General features: G+C 39.0%; 1 protein-coding gene across 1 annotated transcript in view; it reads left to right on the top strand.

Annotated features, from left to right (window-relative positions):
* The window catches only part of DLG3 (discs large MAGUK scaffold protein 3), a 490171-nt gene that overhangs the window by 82006 nt on the left and 387668 nt on the right, over positions 1-20497 (top strand). Inside the window, exon 4 of the mRNA XM_033945041.1 lies at positions 10381-10505. Coding sequence (XP_033800932.1) covers positions 10381-10505 — 125 coding nt within the window. The remainder of the gene's footprint in view (positions 1-10380; positions 10506-20497) is intronic.

Below are 20497 nucleotides of genomic sequence, written 5' to 3'. Positions count from 1 at the left end.
TTCACATGTTTATTTTATCTTGATGTATTTATTAGAATTGTATGTATTGCTTTCCTGTTAGCCGCTTAGAACCTTCCCAGTATGGCGGCTTATAAATAAATAATCATTATTATTATTAATACATGCCTAAAGTAGCTTAAAATGACATACTGTGGAATTTGCTCAGGCCTTCAGCATTAAGTGCCACTTTAACACACCTTAATCCACTGCTAACAAAATTTCTAGTTTTGTGGAGGGGAGAGGATTGTCAGGGAGGCATTCCTTCACAAATCAGCAAAGCTATGTTACCATGAGCTTACAGGTTAGTGTGGAATTACTGCATGATCCCTTACCACCTACAAAATGGACTTATTCTGGTAGGCCAACGGATTATTTTCCCTTCATACAGTCTTATTTAATTTAAATAAATCAAGCTGAAACCAGTGAAAATTAATAACTTGAACTTGACTTGAAGATCTGAGTTGCAGTTTCAATCTATTTCCAAGCTCCAGTCACAGTTCAGTTCATAAATTCCTTATAGCAATCCTTCTCCATGTTCCCAAATCCCTTCACACAATTCCTGCTTTACTCATGGTGAGCTGCTGTGTCTCATCCTCTTCTCTCAGCCTGGACCCATGCTATCTTCCCGCCAATCTGTTCAATGTGCGGCGGTGGCTAAGAAAGCAAATAGAATGTTAGGAATTAGGAAAGGAATGGAAAACAAAAATGAAAATGTTATAATGCCCTTGTACAGCTATACCTTGAATACTGTGTGCAGTTCTGGTCGCCGTATCTCAAAAAAGATATAGCAGAATTAGAAAAGGTACAGAGAAGGAAAGCTAGGGACCTCCCTCCACTTCAAAATCACTGAGCTCTGGAACAACCTTACCTCCCCTCTTCGGAACTTGAGCTCTCTCCAAGTTTTCCGCAAACATCTGAAAACCTGGCTTTTCTCAAAAAATGTAAGTCTCCCTCCAACTTAGGAATCAAGGAAACTCTTATATCTTGGCATCCCAAGTCCTCTAAATTTTCTTCACACTTCTACCTCTAACCCTCTGTTGTAGTTCTTTCCTATTTCTCCTACTGTAAACCGCGTCGAGCTCTACGAACATGGAGATGATGCGGTATACAAACCTAAGGATTAGATTAGATTAGAAGGGCTACAGCCCCAAAGAAAAGGCAACCCCCCCCCCCAACAAAACCACTTGTCAGGCAAAAAATCCATACACCTCAGGTTGCTCCCTTGTAACAACAATATTCGTGACAGTTAATTTTGTACAGTTCCAAAAGAGCGGGCCGACTGCCATGCTCTGTTAGGGTACATAAGAACATCAGAATAGCCTTATGGGGTCAGACCAACAGTCCATCAAGCCCAGTAGCCCATTCTCACAGTGGCCAATCCAGGTCCCTAGTATCTGGCCAAAACCCAAGGAGTAGTAACATTCCATGCTGTTGATCCAGGGCAAGCAGTAGCTTCCCCCATGTCTTTCTCAATAACAGGAAATTGCCCAAACCTTTCTTAAAACCAGCTACACTATCTGCTCTTACCCACAACCTCTGGCAATGCATTCCAGAGCTTAACTATTCTCTGAGTGAAAAAATATTTCCTCCTTTTGGTTTAAAAGTGTAACTTCATCAAGTGTCCCCCTAGTCTTTGTAATTTTTGATGGAGTGATAAATCGATCCACTTGTACCCATTCTACTCCACTCAGACTTCAATCATATCTCTCCTCAGCCATCTCTTTTCCAAGCTGAAGAGCCCTAACCTTTTTAGTCTTTTCTCATACGAGAGGAGTTCTATCCCCTTTATCATCCTGGTCATTCTTTTTTGAACTTTTTCTAGCGCCGCTATATCTTTCTTGAGAAATGGAGACCAGAATTGAATGCAATACTCCAAGTGAGGTTGTACCATGGAGCGATACAGAGGTATTATAACATTCTTAGTCTTGTTGAATAATTCCTAGCATCCTTTTTGCTTTTTTGGCCACTGCCGAACATTGGGCGGAAGGTTTCATTGTATTGTGTACAATGATACCCAGATCCTTTTCTTGGGCTCTAATCTCTAACATCCAGTAACTGTGATTTAGGTTCTTCTTCTGAATGAGCATCACTTTGCATTTGTCCACATTAAATTTCATCTGCCTTTTGGACACCCTGTCTTCCAATTGCCTGAGGTCTTCCTGCAATTTTTCACAATCCGCATGTGTTTTAACAACTTTGAATAGTTTAATGTCATCTGCAAATTTAATTACCTCACTCGTCGTTCCAATTTCCAGATCATTTATAAATAAGTGAAATAGCACTGTTCCCAGAACAGATCCCTGCAGCACTCCACTGTTTACTCTCCTCCATTGAGAAAAATGACCATTTAACCCTACCCTTTGTTTTCTATCCAATAACCAATTCCTAATCCACAACTGAACTTATCCCATGACTAATTTTCTCAGGATCCTCTCATGAGAAACTTTGTCATAAGCTTTCTGAAAATCTAGATATACTGTATCAACCGGCTCACCTTTATCCACATGTTTATTCATATCTTCAAGAAGTCAAGCAAATAGTTGAGGCAAGATCTGCCTCGGCTGAACCCATGCTGACTCTCTCTTATTAAATCATGTTTGTCTACATGTTCCACAATTTTATTTTTTATAATTGTTTCTACCATTTTGCCTGGTACCAAAGTCAAAAAAGATATGCAGGGGTAACTTATTCAAATCAAAATTACTATCGAGTGACTCAAGAGGTCAGTAGAACAAAAATAAAGTCACCACTAGTTCATCAATACACTTAAGGAACTAATTTTTGTTTAGAACTCTGCTCAGAGACATGAAGGCTGAAAACTCAGCCTCACCTACCAATCATTGCAGTGTTCAAAAAGAATTTTAAATTTAAAGTACCTTTGAATATGCTAGCTAAAAGCTATGCTGAGAGTGTAAATACTTCCATAGGTTTTATAGTTTTGAAAAAAGATTTAGCTTTGAATAGTGACTGGTTCCGACGTGCACGTTTCGTGGCTGCGTCAGGGAACCGACAATACAGCTGGATTTGGAGCTGGTAGTGAAGTCACATGCACTTAAAAAGCTAGATCTCTCAAAAAGACGTTTCTTCTCTAATGTCTCTGAGCAGAGTTCTAAACAAAAATTAGTTCCTTAAGTGTATTGATGAACTAGTGGTGACTTTATTTTGGTACCAAAGTCAGGCTTACCGGTCTGTAATTACCCGCGTTTTAACAGCCACAGTCCTCTCTCTTTTCCAATAATTGAAAACAAACCTGCATTCAAAAACTCCAGTGTATTAAAGTTCACTAGTACTGCCCTGCCTGTAATTAGCAGTCTCCTGCTCGCAGGAGCTGGGTGGGGAAGAATTGCTGAATTCACCAATGAAGAATTTTGCTTTTTTTTAGACAAAAATAATTTTATTTTTAATTTCATGAACAGAAAATGCAGGTTTTTTTTAATTTCTTTATTGATATTTTGAACTTGACAATGTATACATTTGAAAAATCGGAAAAAAAAAACTATATGAAAATACACTATTAACATCAGAAATATTACAATAAAAATTTTAAATCCCTTCTTAACCTATAACAGTAATGATATTATATTATACTCATCAATATTATAGAATATTATAAAATTTATACCTCTAAATAAATAATACACCCCCCCACCCACCCTGGATGTGCAAAGGAATCTAACATAAAGAAAAAGGAATCACTTTAATTATAATGTGACAAAATTAGTTAATGGACCCCAAATCCCCTTAAAGGATTTAACAAACCCTAAACGCTCTGCCATAATCTTTTCATATTTATATGTTGCACATACAGTTGCCCACCAAAATCTAAAATTAATCCTATCATGATTTTTCCAATTAGATGTGATCATTTGAACCCCTATTCCTGATAAGATCATGAAAAGGCGACTATTATTTCTATCCAAAGTGGGTTTATCATGCAGAATTGTTCCAAAAATTATTGCTTCATATGTCAAAGGAATAGAGGATTGAAGAATATTATTAATTTGCCCCCAAATCGACTTCCAAAAGCCAAGTATCAATGGACAAAAAAATAAAAGATGATCCAAAGTCCCAATATCAATATGACAATGCCAACATCTATTAGATTTAGAACTATCTACTTTATTCAACCAAACTTGAGTCCAAAAAATTCTATGTAATAAAAACAACCATGTTTGTCTCATAGATGCTGACATTGTACATCTTAATCTCCAAGTCCAGATTCGTGGCCAACGAGAAACAGAAATATGCTGTTTTAACTCGATACTCCAAATATCTCTAAGACTATTTTTTGGTTTTTTATTTAAAAATCCAGAAATCAATTTATACCACTGGGCAGCCTGATGTCCTATTAAATCTGTTTGGTAGCAAAGGATTTGCAAGCTAAAATAAGTTTTCAAATTTTTCCATTCAGGGAACCCCATCTGAATAGCCTGCTTCAACTGCAAGCACCTATATTGTTGAGTGTTTGAAATACCAAATGAATGCTGCAGTTGTGAAAACTCAAGCAGATTACCATTAGAAATAAGATCATCTAATGTCCTAATATTTGCCTGCATCCAATTCTTCCAAGCGATTCCAGCACCGCCTATTTGAATCTTGGAGTTTAACCATAAGGACTGTAAAGTAGATTTCATTATTGGTACCTCTGTTAATTTATCAATAAATTTAATAGTTTTCCAAGTATCCAATAAAATTATATTGTCCTTAGCATATTTATGAAATCTGATACTTAATACATGTGGAAGTCTCATAGGGGACACCAAATTCCGTTCCAAATATAACCAATCTGGTTGATGATCAATAAGCTCAGGGAGGATCCAATACATACCTTGACGCAATATATAGGCTTGATGGTACCTATAAAAGTTTGGAAAATTTACCCCACTCTCCACAATTGATTTTTGCAATGATACTAAAGCAATTCTTGGTTTTTTCCCAAGCCAAACAAATTTTGTCAAAATATTATTTAATTTTTTGTAAAAGGACTCTTGAAAATAAACTGGTAACATACTCATTTGGTAACAAACTATAGGCAAAATCATCTTTACTGTTTGCACTCTCCCCCACCAAGAAATATGCAAAGGATTCCATTGCTCACACAACTCTGTAACTTTTAGTAATAAGGATTTTTCATTTACCTTCATTGTTTCTTCCAATGTACTTTTTATCCAAATTCCTAAATATTTTATTCCATCTTTCTTCCAACTAAACTGAAACGAATCAAATAAGCCTTTTATACAATGTACATTTAGTGGAAGAATTTCTGATTTATTCCAATTTATTTTATAACCTGAAAATTTTCCAAATTTATCAATCAAATCCAATAAATGTGGAATGGTTGACTCCGGATTTCTCAAATGAATCAAAATATCATCTGCATAAGCAGAAATTTTATATTCCCGACCTGCATAAGGAATACCTTCTATCTCCCTTGATTGTTGAATAGCTAAAAGTAGAGGTTCCAAAACAATATCAAATAACAAAGGAGATAATGGACAACCCTGTCTAACTCCCCTTTCTAAAAAGAACCTTTCTGAAAAAGTATTATTTATATATAATCTAGCAGATGGGGAGCTATACAGGGATTGAATCATTTGTATAAATCGTGAACCAATACCAAACCAATCCATTGCTTGATACATAAAAGTCCATTCTACCAAACAACCCACAAGAATCCCAGCCCAGATATTCAGCGAATTCTCCTTATAGCAATTCTAAACCCCCCAAGTGTGACTTGTGCTGGCAGTACAGCATCAAGAGAAAGAAAAAAAAAACAAAAACCCAGTCAAACAAACAATCCCCCCAAATTAGGGCAAGGTGAAGCTTTCTCAGCACTGCTTCACAATTAGTCCTTACATGCACACAAGCTCTGAAGTGTTTCCCTTTACCTTGCAAACAAACAATTCCCAAGTTCTGCCTTTTTTAGCAGTTCTTTCTCCACAGCAAAAAGAAAGAAAACCAAAATAGTCACTGGCAAGATAGAATTACATTCATATCCATTGGTTCAGGTACCTTCATGGCCTCCTCTGTGCAGCAAGGCTCAGCTGAACTTGGCTGCTCTGCCTCTTGCCAATCCATAGGTTCCTCCTTCTGCCTTTGTTTGGCCTGAAGAGCCTTCCAGAGAAACTCCTTCTGGGCTGCACTCTCCTGTATTTGTGAGCTAGTTTTAAGTTTATGTGTGCCCACCCAAACCTGCCTGGAAAAGGAGCAGGCTTTGGGGCTCTCTGGCTCCCTCTTTGATCATTTAAGGCATTTTCTTTCCCTTTTGATACTGAGGACTGTCTTGGCTTTTCCTCAGGATAATCAGCTTAGGTTTCTGCAGATTCTGAATTTCTATATGTGAGAGACTTCTTGCCTTTGTGCAGCACGGTTTTCTTAGTTTTACAGGTGACGGTTCAAGTTTTAGGGCCAGAAATGTCACAATATGAAAAAATTATTTTTAGTAATAATCTATTAGTCACATAACAAGGATGAGCACTAGAACATCAATACACCTATTGTAAAACTAAACAAGCCAGATTAGTACAGATCGATCCTGCACAGTCAATGCTAACAGAAAACCATGTCTTTTTTATTCACACAGAACACAGATACACCCTCGTCCAGAATGGAATAAGTATTACAAACTAAAATTAGAAATATGTAGACAAAAGTTAAACTGAATCACAAAGAAGTCAGACTCTGCAAACATTGCAACACCACAGGAACAAAAACTGTGATGCATGCCCTCTAATACTGTGCAAAATATAAAGATAGCAGTTGTAAATTTGAAAAAAAAAAAATGATAATCACTGCTTTACAAATTAACAAACAGAAATAAAATAAAAGATGGAAAATAAAATAATACAGTACTAATTTATTGGACTAGTACATTTTTCAGTTAGCTTTCAGATGCCAAAACTACCTTCTTCAGGTCAATACAGTATAATGCAGTTATGGTATCCTGTCCTGACCTGAGGAAAGGGGATTTGGTCTCTGAAAGTTAGTAAAAAAATTGATTAAAATTAAGATCACCTTATTTCCATTTTCTGTTTATAAATGTTTATCAACACCGCTACAATACTATTTTATCCTAAAACAAAGAAAAAAATGTATTTTTTCTACTTTATCGTCTCTGGCTTCTACTTTCCTCATTTTCTTTTCACTCTCTTCCTTCCATATGGCAACTGCCCTCTTTCACTTCTCCTTATATCCACTGTCTTCCCTCTCCCCTTTTCAATATGGCATCTGCCCTCTTTATTTGTCCCTTCCATAAACTGTCTACCCTCTCCCTCTTCCATCCTACCTGTGCCCCCTCTCTCCTTTTTACATGATTCATTCCCATTCACCCCTGTCTATTTTTCTCTCTCCTTTCTCTGTCTCCCCCTCCTCCTATATTCTGGCATGTCTCTCTTCTCCTCTCCTTCCTTCCTTCATTCCTCCACTCTACCCCATGTTCTGGCATCTCTGTCTCCTTCCCTTCCATCTCTTCCTCCCTCCCCCCTCCAATGGTTTGGCATCTCTCTCTCCTCTTCTTTCCTTCTCCCAGGTCTGGTTCTTTCACCTCTCTCTCTCTCTCTCTCTCTCCCACCCCACCCAATGGTCTGACATCTCTGTCTCTTTCCCTACCCTTCACCCCATAATTGCATCTGTCTCCTTCCCTTACATATCTCCTCCTACCCCCCCCCCCGCACTGATATCTCTCACCTCTCCATCCCTCACTTCTCCCCATGGCCTGTCATCTCTCTCTTCTCGCCTTTCTCTTCCCTGCCCCTACCCCAAGTTATGGCATCCCTGTCTCCTTCTATCTCTCCTTCCTTTCTCCTTCCCCTCTCCACGCTCTGGCATCTCTCTCCTCTGCTTCCCTTCCCCTCCCTCCCCCATGGTCTGGCAACTCTTTCTCCTTACTCTTAAGAACATAAGAATTACCATACTAGGAGAGACCGAAGGCCAATACAGGTCCCAACTAACTAGCTAGATCCCAAGTAGTAAACAGATTTTATGCTGCTTACCCTATGAATAAGTAGTGGATTTCCCCAAGCCATCTCAATAATGGCCTATGGACTTCTCTTTTAGGAAATTATCCAAACCTTTTTTTAAACCCTACTAAACTAACCGATTTCACCACATTCTCGGGCAATGAATTAGAGTTTAATTACATGTTGTGTGAAGAAATATTTTTTCTGGTTTGTTTTAAATCTACTATTTATTAGCTTCATCGCATGGCCCCTAGTCCTAGTATTTTTGGAAAGAGTGAACAAGCAATTCACATCTACCCTTTCAACTCCACTCATTATTTTATCATATCACCCCGAGCCGTTTCTTCTCCAAGATGAAGAGCCCTAGCCACTTTAGCCTTTCTTCATAGGGAAAGATACAATATAATAAGTTGTAAAGCAGGGGTGTCCAACCCATGGCCCGCATGCAGCCCCGTGAAGTATTTTGTGCGGCCCCATTCATGCTCGAGGGTGATGCGGTGTTTTCCTCTGCCGCCTCAAGGTGTTTACCGTCTTGCTGGCTCCCTCCTCCGTCTTGCTGCAGCGTGTGCTCAAAGCCGCGAGCAACGGATCCTATGTGGCTCTTGCGGCTGACCCGGAAGTGTTCCCTCTGACGTTGAAGTGAACCTGTTCAAGCTAGTTACTCTTCATTCCGTACTATTACGGAGGAGCTATGTACTGTTTATTATCTTTGAACTACTCGTGATTGAGCCAGCCCGGCTGATTTTGGACGTCACTTGACCCTCGGATGAGGGGCAGAGACAGTTGAACCATCCACAGCATATATTCTGTTGTGACTATTTATGATATTTATTTCACTTTTTCACTTTTAGCACTTTTGTGCACGAGTTCAATTATATGGGCAGCCCAGGGATGTTTCACAGATAATACCCATTTGGGTGTATGACTGTGACAGCTGGTGCATTAGGGACGTGTTCCCACTGCAAGCTGTGAGGCTGAGGGCCTCCCATTCATTAAAAATAATTTGTGGTAGGTTGGTTTGGTTCAGCTGCCTTTGCTCCACACCCTGTTTTTTGGGTCAGGGGAGACTTGTTGTTTTTGCATTTTTGCAGTACTCCCCTTTTTTGGGTTTTTGTATTGTTCACATAGTAAATGATGGCAGATAAAGACCTGAACGGTCCATCCAGTCTGCCCATTAGTTATACCCATTAAAAATACATGATTAAATTAACTTGTCTTTCTTTGATATTTCTGGGTCATAGACTGTAAAGTCCACCTGCTATTGTCCTAGGTTCCAAATGCTGCTGAAGTTGCCGTCCAAGCTCTCTCCAGCCTACCCAACCATCCTGTTTGCAGGATACCTACCATAAAGTCTGACCAGTAACATCCTCATGTTCCAAGTTAGTGGAGTTTCCATTGATGCCCTCCCTAGCCCATCCAAAACCATTTTCTATGTTTCTAAATCACCACATATGGGACAAAGACCATGCAAGTCTGTCCAGTACCGGCCTTAGTTCTTTAATTTACATCCTTCATTTTTTTAATTAGAGATCCTCTATGTTTAGTGAGAAGAGAGTGTAGTGAGTGAGAGGAGAAAAGGCAAATGGACAGCAGCTACTGTAAGGAGAAATAGCAGAAGACAGGAAAACAAAAAAGAAACTGGGCCCAACATGATGGAAACATAAAATGACCAGGCAACAAACACAGAAAACAGTGTTTTGTTTTGAATTAATTACCTGCAATGAGAAATGTGCATGGGCAAATATCTTTGTCTTGTGTTCAATACAAAAGGAAATATATTTCTGTTTTAGAGTTTAATTTCTTTGGGATCCCAGTTCAATTTTTGTCTATGCATTTTTATTTCTAATTTATTATCCCTTGTTCTGTATTTGGTGGATGATAATAATGGGAGGGGGAGGATACTCCTTAATTTCTGCCCTGGGCTCTAGCATGTCTAACACCAGTCTTGACACTCTGCATATGTGTGAAAACTGAGCATGTATAGGAAGCAAGGCAGCTCAAGCATACTCTACTGAGAGGCTTGGTTAAAGGGAATTCTAGCTACCTTTGGATTTCATGCCTGCCTATTTGGGGCTTAGGCGCACCCATAATTAGCTGTCTGGTTATACTACTGCCTTATAGCACTGAACATCTACAGTATTGCTCCATTTTAGGTAGAAGTTTATTTCTTTCTCTATAGATTGGCTCAGAAATACAGCGTGTTACTGGAATGGTGTGCACAGATGTTTTTTTCTAACAGCTTGCATTTTCAATGCAATGGTAATGTGCATGACATTAGATTCCTGCATTGGGAGTAAAAGGTTTTTCAGTGCATGTAAAAAGAAACTGGACTAAACTCAGCTGGATACATTGGCCCTTCAGTCTTTTATACAGAGCTTTGTCATAGATTAGGATTTGATGCTCTGGTCCTTTTTTTATTTAGGGTAATTCTGGACTTGGCTTCAGTATTGCTGGAGGCATTGATAACCCACATATACCGGATGATCCTGGCATATTTATCACCAAAATCATTCCTGGTGGAGCTGCAGCCATGGATGGACGGCTAGGGTGAGTATCTGACCTGGCAGCTGGTGAAGGACACTGATCCGGATGTACAGGTGGCATTGGTTCTGCAGGAAAGAACTTATTTGTAGCACCTATTCTTATCAGTGCTTAAGCAAGGCCAAATCCCACTTTTAATCTTTGCTTTTCAGCAGTGTTCCCTCTGCTCACTAGTGGGCCAATGCTCTAAGCCAGTGGTCTCAAACTCAAACCCTTAACCAGGTAGTCACCTCCCCCCCACGGCCCCCATTCTTAGTGGGGGATTTCTCACTGAGTTGCTAAGATAGAGAGGCAAAACACACCAGGCCACACAACTAGAATCATATCATATACAGTAACTGAAGTTTCAGGGATATTTCTATCTGATGCTTAAAGCAGTCTCATCAAGAAATGACTCGCCGTGGCATACAGCTCTGATTCCTTTTATTGAGAAGTTTGAAGGCCAAAATAACAAGCAAAGGTCAAATCATTAGGTCATATGGTCAATGGACAAAAGACATTACACAAGCCATAAATCACAAGGTCATAATGTCACAAAACCCTTTACCTTCAAGCAAGGACCAGATCAGTTCTTAGCTCACCCTGAAGGCTGATACTTTTATTGTCAGGGAAAGGTACTAAAGTTACCCTCTGTGTATCCTTCTCACATGATCTGTTAGATTTAGCAGTGAGAAGCAGAGTTCTGTGTTGATTAGGACGAAGTTAAAGGGGTTAAGGTTGGGGCATCCTGAGGCGGTTGGATTAGTTCCTTTTATCAGTTAATTTTATATTTCCTGCCTTCCTTCTGGGGCATAGAAACATAGAAAATTGACGGCAGAATGACACACACCAATGACCCACTCCCTAACGTTTATTCCCCTAGAGATCCCACGTGAATATCCCATTTTCTCTTAAAATCTGACACGTTGTTGGCTTTCTATCATAACAATATTCTTTATGTCTGTATTTCACTATATATGTTTTCCTTGGGAGGCCGAATCCTCACATAGCCCCTTTCAGGGTCTACAAAAGAAATGACAATTTTGCATGAGGTAAAACTCTTTCTAGTTTATAAATCTTCCCTTTTGGCTAAGTCTTAATAATAATATTGTCATTTATAGCTAAAGACACATATGATCAAGAAATTATTTTATTTTACTTTTGTGATTATGATGAACATACCGAGGGCCTCAAAACAGGCAGGCCGCGAGTTTGAGACCACTGCTCTAAACCTAACACTGGTGCTAAAGGCATTAATGTGCCACCCGATGCTCTAATAGTTTCAGCATGGAAGCTGAAACCATTAGCACAGACTGCATTTAAATGAGGTTACTCCAAAAAAGAAAAAGCAGTGTTAGAATGGTTGGTTGAGAGAAGGCTAATGACACCCCTTCTCTCCTACCAACAGTCCCCAACAGGCTTCCCATGCCACCCCCCCTTACAAAAATTCCCTGGTGGTCTGGTGGACCCTGACCCTAAACCTAAGAGAAAACCCTGGTGGTCCACTGAGCTGGGTCAGAACCCCCCTCCCACCAGAATGTTCCCTGGTGGCCTAGGGTAGCCCTGGTCCACATCCCCCCCTCCCAGCATACCTTTTGCTAGAAGGAAGGAGGGATGAGACATCCTTCCCTCCTCCCTCCTGGTTGGTGTCATTCAAAATGGTATCATCCAGCCTCACCCAGTACATTCTAGGATGTACTGGGTGATGCCTAACTACCACATAAGGACATAACTTGGCTGCCAGTACTTATTCAGGTACTTGTGATATTCAGAAAAGTAACAGTCTTTTTATTGTTATAACTTTAGACTGACTGTTACCTGCTTATTGAACTGAAACTCCATTCAGGCTCTGTCCCCCGACTACTCAGGGTATAGAGCAGGTAAGGTGATAAAATGTATTAACCTCAAAAAGAACACCTGAAGTGATCACCCACATAATTAAAACAGGAATAATCAGAAAATAAAATCAAAGTGATCCATCTAAAAGATAGATACAAAGATCATAATGAACATTGAATGTAATTCTCAGTTCACCTGCATACTTGTAAACAACTACTGCTTCAATAGTTGTTGCACATACTACATGTTCATTATGATCTTTGTATCTAAAGAATCTCAGTTAACCGGTATTCAACTAACCGGCACTCTCACACAAACAAAATGCTGGCAAAAAGTGCTCCTGACCCAACAACCCCCTAAAGCATCAGCAGCAGCCACAATCTCCCTCCCTCTAGCCCCTGAAGCATCAGCGGAAACTACAAATCTCCCTGCCTCCAGCCTTCAAACAGCAATGGCAGCCACAAATCTCCCTCCCTCCAGCCCCTAAAATATTAGTGGCAGCCACAAATCTCTCTTCCTCCCTTCCCCGAAGAATCAGTAGCAGCCACAAATCTCCCTCTCTCCCTCCCTCCAGCTCCCGAAGCATTAACAGCAGCCACAAATCTCTCTTCCTCCCTCCCCCAAAGAATCAGTGGCAGCCACAGATCTCCCTCTATCTCTCTCTCCAGCTCCTGAAGCATCAGCAGCAGCCACAATCTCCCTCCCTTCCTCTAGCCTCCAAAGTATTAGCGGCAGTCACATATCTCTCGGTCCTCACAAACCCCCGTCCCTCACTTACCCAAAGCAGTAACGACAGCCGATGAGCAGAGGCAGCGCCTTAAACAGGCTGCTTCCAGCCAGCCCCAGCAGGACCTTTTCTCTGCCATGTCACTTCTGATGCAGAAGAGGAAAGGCTCTTCTGGGGCTGGCTGGAAGCAGCCTGTTTATGGTGCTGCATTTGCTCACTGGCTGCTGCTACTGCTTCGAGTGAAGGGGGGTTGTCAGGACCGGCTGCTGCTTCAGTGACTGGTGGGAGAGAGAGGGAGATTTGTAGCTTCCACTGCTGCTTCGGGAGAGCTGCAGATAAGTAAGGGGGGCCAGACCCATGCTGGGGGGGGGAGGTGAACCGAAAGTGTGTATGGAAGGGAGGAAGGGACATGGATGCTAGACCTGCAAAATGAAGGGCATGGGAGGGAAGGTGGATGGATGCTGGAACCAGAAGTGTGTGTATGTGGTGGTGTGGGGGGGGGGAATAGAAGGGTGGAGAGAAAGTGACCCAGACCAGATAGATGTTGGATCTACAAGTGAGGGTGGGGGGATGATAGATAGAGGAAGACAGAGTAACAGACCAGAAAGGTATGGTAAGGGGTATAGCATTAGTTAGGCCTATTTTTAATAGTAACTCTCACGCAACCACAAAATATATTTATCTGCCAATCCCCATGGGTGCTGGATAACAGATTCTAATATATGTGTTTTTAAATAATTAACTGATAGTTGTAGATTTTTGTATTTGTCTCTATATATGGATTACTTTTGTTTTAGTTGATTTATTTATTATTGAATTGATTATGTTAAACAATCATTCAAGTTTCAATTATGTCTGTTCAGCAGTTATTTGCTTCAACACAACCTTATGTAGGTGAAACATGGCCATGTCGAGCATTGTTACTTGATCTTTTCTGTTTGAATAGATTTGTCACCTTACCATCTGGTTTATAGGGTCTGCTCTGTGCTCTGACTGCTTTAGCATTTGCAAATCTCTGCCAACTATTGTTCTGCTTCTACCTAGATAGTGCCATAGTGGTCTCTCTAGATTTTGAGTGCCATTATCTGAAAAATGGCATTGAAAATATGGACCTACTTTGCAAGACTTATCCAGGTAGGACCCACTCCCACCTTAAGTTCTGTCAAATATTGGCCACATAGAAAATGACAGCAGATAAAAACCATATGGCCTTTCTGTGGACTGCTCATCTCCTTCAAATACTAAGATCTACAATCCCTTTCCTTCCCTCCGAAATCCTATGTGCTTATGTCAATTAAAATACTGCTACACAGTGCCACTAAAAGTCTAGTTCTGGCCACGGTGGCATGTGTCTAAGTGTCACTCAGTTATAATCTGCCAATCTAACTCACCCTGAGAGGAGTATAGTTAACAATTAAATTTCAACATTCACAACATAAGAGACTAAAATTCAATTTAGCTCATCTTACTTTCCAAATTCAAGTTCAATTTATTTAATATACCACAAATATAAAACAAAAATGTTACAATCTAAGCGGTGTAAAATAAGGGAATAAAACAATACAAGAAAAAACTATTACATTTAAAGGGAAACAATATGATAAATTACAATAGGAATTGCAAGGAAAGGGAAATAAAAGAAACCCCAAACCAAACCCTTACGAGTAGAATTTGACTTGTCTGCCACATTTAATATGGTTCATCAGGATATTTTGATTCATATGTTGACTGACATGTGGTTCTAGATTGGTTTAGTAAATTTCTTTCGCGACGTTCTTATGAGGTATGCTTAGAGGGCCAAGTCTCATCTTCGTGGATACCCAAATGTGGGGTGCCGCAAGGTTCACCTATTTTATTTAATATCTATATGACATCTTTAAAAAATTTCTGTCTTTCGCCTGCAGAATCTATTTTTACCTACGTGGATGACATTTTTATTTTATTGGAAGTCAAACATGATTTCAGCGACCTGGTTACAGGCATAGATAAGCTCCAGAGTTGGGCAAATTCCATTCAAATGAAACTGAATGCTTCAAAAACTAAGCTGCTTTAGATCGGACCTAGATTAATTAATCTCCCTACTAATATTGCATTGAAATCAAATATTACATTACAACCACTGTTCCCTCTATGCTGTGCGCTTGTGCGCGCGAACACAACTTGCCGAAGTCGCGCACACAAATTAAAATAGCGCACACAAAAAATAAATTTTTGCCTAAAATGATTTTCACTGCTAAAATGAAATGTTGCAGAAGACCAGCTGTTCCGATTTCCCATTTATCACATTTATTGAAGCGCTATAATATAAATTTTAAGTCATTCACGTGATTCCGTTATCTTTGGCAGTTGAACTTCACACGTCACGTGCCCCATAGGGCCATAGCCTATGGCCCATAGGATATGAAAGACTTCCAATTCTTTGACTTCCTGAAGTTCCGCCATATTGTTTATTTCATGGAATCGTAGTGTGCAGCGTGGTACTGCGGTTGTATAACTGTATTCGTTTATTAAATTGCAACCAGATATAACTCTTAAAATGTCTAAACCGCGAATGGTGAAAAATATAAAATGCAAGAGAGCTGCAACAGCTTTTAGGTCTGAATGGCTTGAAGAAATTGTTGAAACGGAGACACCGGAATCTCGAAATACAATGCGTGTTCGACTGTGTGAAATATTTACCTATGAAGACAATGGAGTTGTGTGTTGTTATTGTCAAGATGCCAAAGCAACTGAAAAATTCTCTACTGGAAAAATATGGGATGATGTTTGGAAACTGGATTTTCTGAAACGCCATCTATCAAGTAAATCTCATACCGACAGTATTAGGAAACTCAGAAGTAAAAATCTGAATTTAAGAGGGAGACTGGTTAACATGTTGCTTGAAAGCCCAACCAAAAAAGAAAACAGGCAAATTAGTAATGAACAGAAGCATTCCAGTCCTGATGAAATTAAGGTTCTTGTCGACAGTGTTGTGCTGGTCATTAAGATGAATATCTCAATGCTCTCTGTTCAAGATATCAATGAGCACATGGCGAAGTATGTTAGTATATCTAGTAGCTGGAGAAGCAAAAACTATGCGTTTGAATTTCTTGGAATTATCAATGGCATTGTGCAAGATGATCGTAATGCAGACATTAAATTAGCAACGTATTATACGTTAACTGTTGATGAAAGCACAGACATTTCTGTCAACAAGTACTTAATACTCTACTTTAAGTATCGGCCAGTCAATTCAAATGAGTATAGGACATCATTTGGTGGGATGCTACAGTTGGAAGCATATGATGCTACATCAATAGTAACAACAATTAGGGAATTCTATAGGAAACATGAACTTGACCTGAATAAAATGGTTATGTTCACCTCTGATGGTGCCTCTGTTATGTTGGGCAAAAAAGATGGTGTTGCAGCACAGCTGAGAAAAGACATTCCACATTTAGTGCAGCAACATTGTGTTGCACATCGGGAAGATTTGGGACTTTCTGATTCATGGAAAGAAGTAAAATTGATGAAAGAAGTAGAAACTAATGAGAACTGTGTACACCGTGTTCTGTCGGTCTTCTACTAAACGATGCAAATTTCAAGAAATAGCAGATGCATCTGAATGTGAATCAATTGCTTTCAGACCTCTGAATGAAGTGTGCTGGTTATCTAGACACTTTGCACTTAAAGCAATTATTCGAAATTATGATCCCTGTTAAAATATTTTGAAGAAGGCAAAGATAATGATCCTATTGCAAAGTACTGCTATAAGAAGCTGAACAGTGAACAATTTCATATTACACTTGAAGTTTTGAATGATGTCCTATCAGAACTGGCTTCCTTAACCATGGCATTTCAAACACGTGGTTTGACACCATTGGAAGCTTATCATCTTGCACAGGGTAAATTGAACAAACTTTGAATGCAATACTTAGGCGACAAGGTTAAGTGGAGTGATAAAGTCAACAGTCTTCTTGATAACAGGATGAGGTCTGGAGAAAAAGTTTCAGTGGATCCTAATTCCATATTAACCTTCATCAACATCCTGTTTGCATCTGGGTGAAAGATTTCTTGAAAATGAAATTGAGGAATGGTCTACTTTTGACTGTACAGCAATATCACAATGCGAGTTTGACTTCGGAAATGGACATATCAGATCTCTTTGTTTAAAGTATAAACAATTTCTTCCAGAGGAAAGTGTTATTATTCAGCAATACAATGACTTTAAATTCCTTGTTGCAGAAAAAATCAAAAGCAATCTGATAAACAGCTTTCCAGATATGACGAAATTTGCATTTCAGAATGATCAATTTGCAGATTTAGCAAAATTGATGGACATTGGTGCCACATTCTTAGCATCTAGTTCAGATTGTGAGCGTGGTTTTAGTCTAATGAACAATTTGAAGACTAAACAAAGGAATCATTTACATTTAGAGCATTTGGAAATGCTGATGCGTGTTAAGAGTCGCCTTCAAGATGGAGGCTCAACAGATGTTGACAGAATTTATTCGGACTGGATAAATATGAAAGATCGCAGGGAAAACTTTGAAAACTAAATTGCTGTTATTTTCTACATTTTAAGTATAAAGTACAATGATACCTTATTTATAGGTAACGCTCAATGAAACATTTCAATGAAACATAATTTATGTTTATTGAAATGAGACTTTACATAAAGTGTAACTAACAAAGTGTAACTAAAATTACATTGTGTTTTCGTTAATTCAGACTAAACTCAAAGATCTGCCCATAAATGCCCATAACTGAACTCCGGGCCCTCTGGCAATCATTTTTATAGCACACACAAATTTAGTTTTTCTTTAAAATGCACACAGATGAAATTTTTTGCGCACACAGCCTATGAAAAATTAGAGGGAACATTGATTACAACTTGACTTCACTTCTAGAGTTTTGGGTATTATTCTGGATTCCTCTTTCACTTTTAATGACCAGATAAATTCCTTAGCAAAGTTTCCAAGTTTATTAGTTTTTAATATCCCGATCATAAAACAAATATCTGACCGGTTAACAATAAAAATTTTAATATAGATTTGAAAGAAATAGTGGGGGTGTGTATGAATAATTAGAGTAAACATATATGACACTTACAGACAGACTAGACAGTGAGGGTAAGTTGGGAGGAGTAGAAAAGTTACATAATTGTTAGAGGAAAATGAGATAGGGGAATGGGGAAAAAACATGAAGGATAAGGGTGCATGGAAAAAGTGATGCATACTGAATAAAGTTAGTTTCTTAAGGTAACTGATAAATTAAGATTTGTCGAAGGCATCTTGAAATAGATAAGTTTTAAGATGGATCTTGAATTTGGGTAGATGAAGTTCATCACGAATGTATTGAGGGAGAGAATTCCATAAAGTGGGAGCTACTATAGCATAATTAGTTTTTCTGGTATAATAGGAGTCTTTTAAGGATGGAATGTAAAGAAATTTTTGGTCAGTGGATCTTAAAGAACGAGGCGAGCTTTGAGGTATCAGTAATTTGTCAAGAAATAAAGGTAAGTGAGAGAGCTTGATTTTGAAAGAGAGCAGGATAGTTTTATAAATTATGCGGTGAGTAATAGGGAGCCAGTGAGCCTCTTTGAGAAGAGGGGTGACGTGTTCAAATTTGCCTTTTTTATAGATAAGTTTTATTGCAGTATTTTGTACGATTTGTAAACGTCGAAGTTCTTTTTGGGGTAGTTTGCGCATGCTGAGGAAAGTCAGGTCACTATTTTATCAAGAATATTATTTATTACTGGTACAATCCACTGTGTTGGCCCAGTTGGACTACTGTAATTCTACTTATTTGGGTATTAAACAGAGCAGCTTAGATCGTCTCCAGTTAATACAGAATACAACGGCCAAACTTATTTTTGGAAAGAGAAAGTACGACCATGTTTCCCCATTGCTGAGAAAACTCCATTGGCTTCTGGTCCATCATAGGATACAGTTCAAGTGTGCATATGTGGTTTTCAAACTCCTTTATGGAATATTTGACTCTTTGATTCCCCTTAGTGGGAATTCTTTTAGATCCTGCTATTCAAGAATTACAATTCACAAATTAGCATTTCCTTCTCTGAAAGGTATTAAATGCACTGGGAAACTTAGTAAATCTTTTACTTTTAAATTGGTGAGAATTTGGAATGGACTTCCAGATTCTCTAAGACTGTAGATCAATTATTTCAATTTCGAAAAAGTTTAAAAACCTGGTTGTGTTCACAATAGTTAATTTGATTTTAGTTGTCGTATAGTAATTTTAAGCAATTCAACATACTTTTTTCTAACTTTTTCCATCCATCTAATTTAACCAATTTCTGGTTTTATCCCACAGTTTTTACTTGTTATAGTTCATTTTTTAATGAACTGTAAACCGAGTCGAGCTCCTTAGGGAGTAGATTCGGTATATAAAATGAAGATTAAAATGCTTGAGAGAAGTAAAATGCCTTTAATTGGGCTTTTAAATGTGATGAACAATTTTTCTTCATGAAGGTAGACAGGGAGAGAGTTCCAAAGAAAATGTGCCATAATTGAGAATGATGAATTTCTGTGTACATCATGAAATAATTGCCTAAAAGAAGGTACACTCAAGAGACGTTGATTTGACGAGTGGAGAAATCTCCATGCAGGATGATGAACCAAGAAACGAACCCCCCTCTTACTAAGGTGCGCTAGATTTAAGATTCAAGATTTAAGTCCTTACCCTACCAAGTAGTAAAGCACCATATTTATCATTCCCGCTGTAGTCCTCTACCTTCTCTACCTTCTCTGCCCCTTCATCCCTTTGCATTTCCCTACATGAGCAACTTATATTGAGTCATTATTTTGTCTTCTGTGTCTAATTACAAATAATAAAGTAGTAGTAAGATACAAGCATTGCTCTTCCTGGAACCAAAGTATCCTTTTGCTAGATAGAGAGAGAGGGCTTTATCTTGTACTTTTCTTTTTCTGTGTACCTTGCATTTTCTAGATGAAATCCAATTAAAACAAAACTTAAATGACCTTATTGTTGGAATGAGTTTTGATGGCAGTTCAAGAGGTTGGGAAGTAAGACCAATGCTAGGCAGGCTTCTATGGTCTGGATCCTGTAAATGGCATGATATATCAGGATCAAGGCTGGAGTGGGCTTCAGCAGCAATTCCAGGAGTTAGGAAGTAGGACCAGTGCCAGGCAGACTTCTACGGTCTGTGACCCAAATATGACAAGGAGATAGAGAGAGATGAAGAATTCCAGTGTTTACTTGTGAAGTAGAACCTGTGCAGATTGCCAGATACAACTTTGGCTGTCTTATTGGGCAGACTAGATGAACCATGACATTTGCTATGTTACTATGTAGTTCTGGGTCTTCAAGGTCTTGATGAGCTTGGCTAGTAGGGCCAACTTCGCTCAGAGAAGCTAAGTAGCATTTTTAGGCCAAGGAACTTAAGGCACCTGGAACCCTTTATGAAAGCTTGCCTTGGACCTTAGGCAACATT

Source organism: Geotrypetes seraphini, chromosome 5, assembly GCF_902459505.1.
Source record: "Geotrypetes seraphini chromosome 5, aGeoSer1.1, whole genome shotgun sequence".
NCBI classification, from domain to species: domain Eukaryota; kingdom Metazoa; phylum Chordata; class Amphibia; order Gymnophiona; family Dermophiidae; genus Geotrypetes; species Geotrypetes seraphini.
This window is presented reverse-complemented; position numbering and strand designations above follow the sequence as displayed.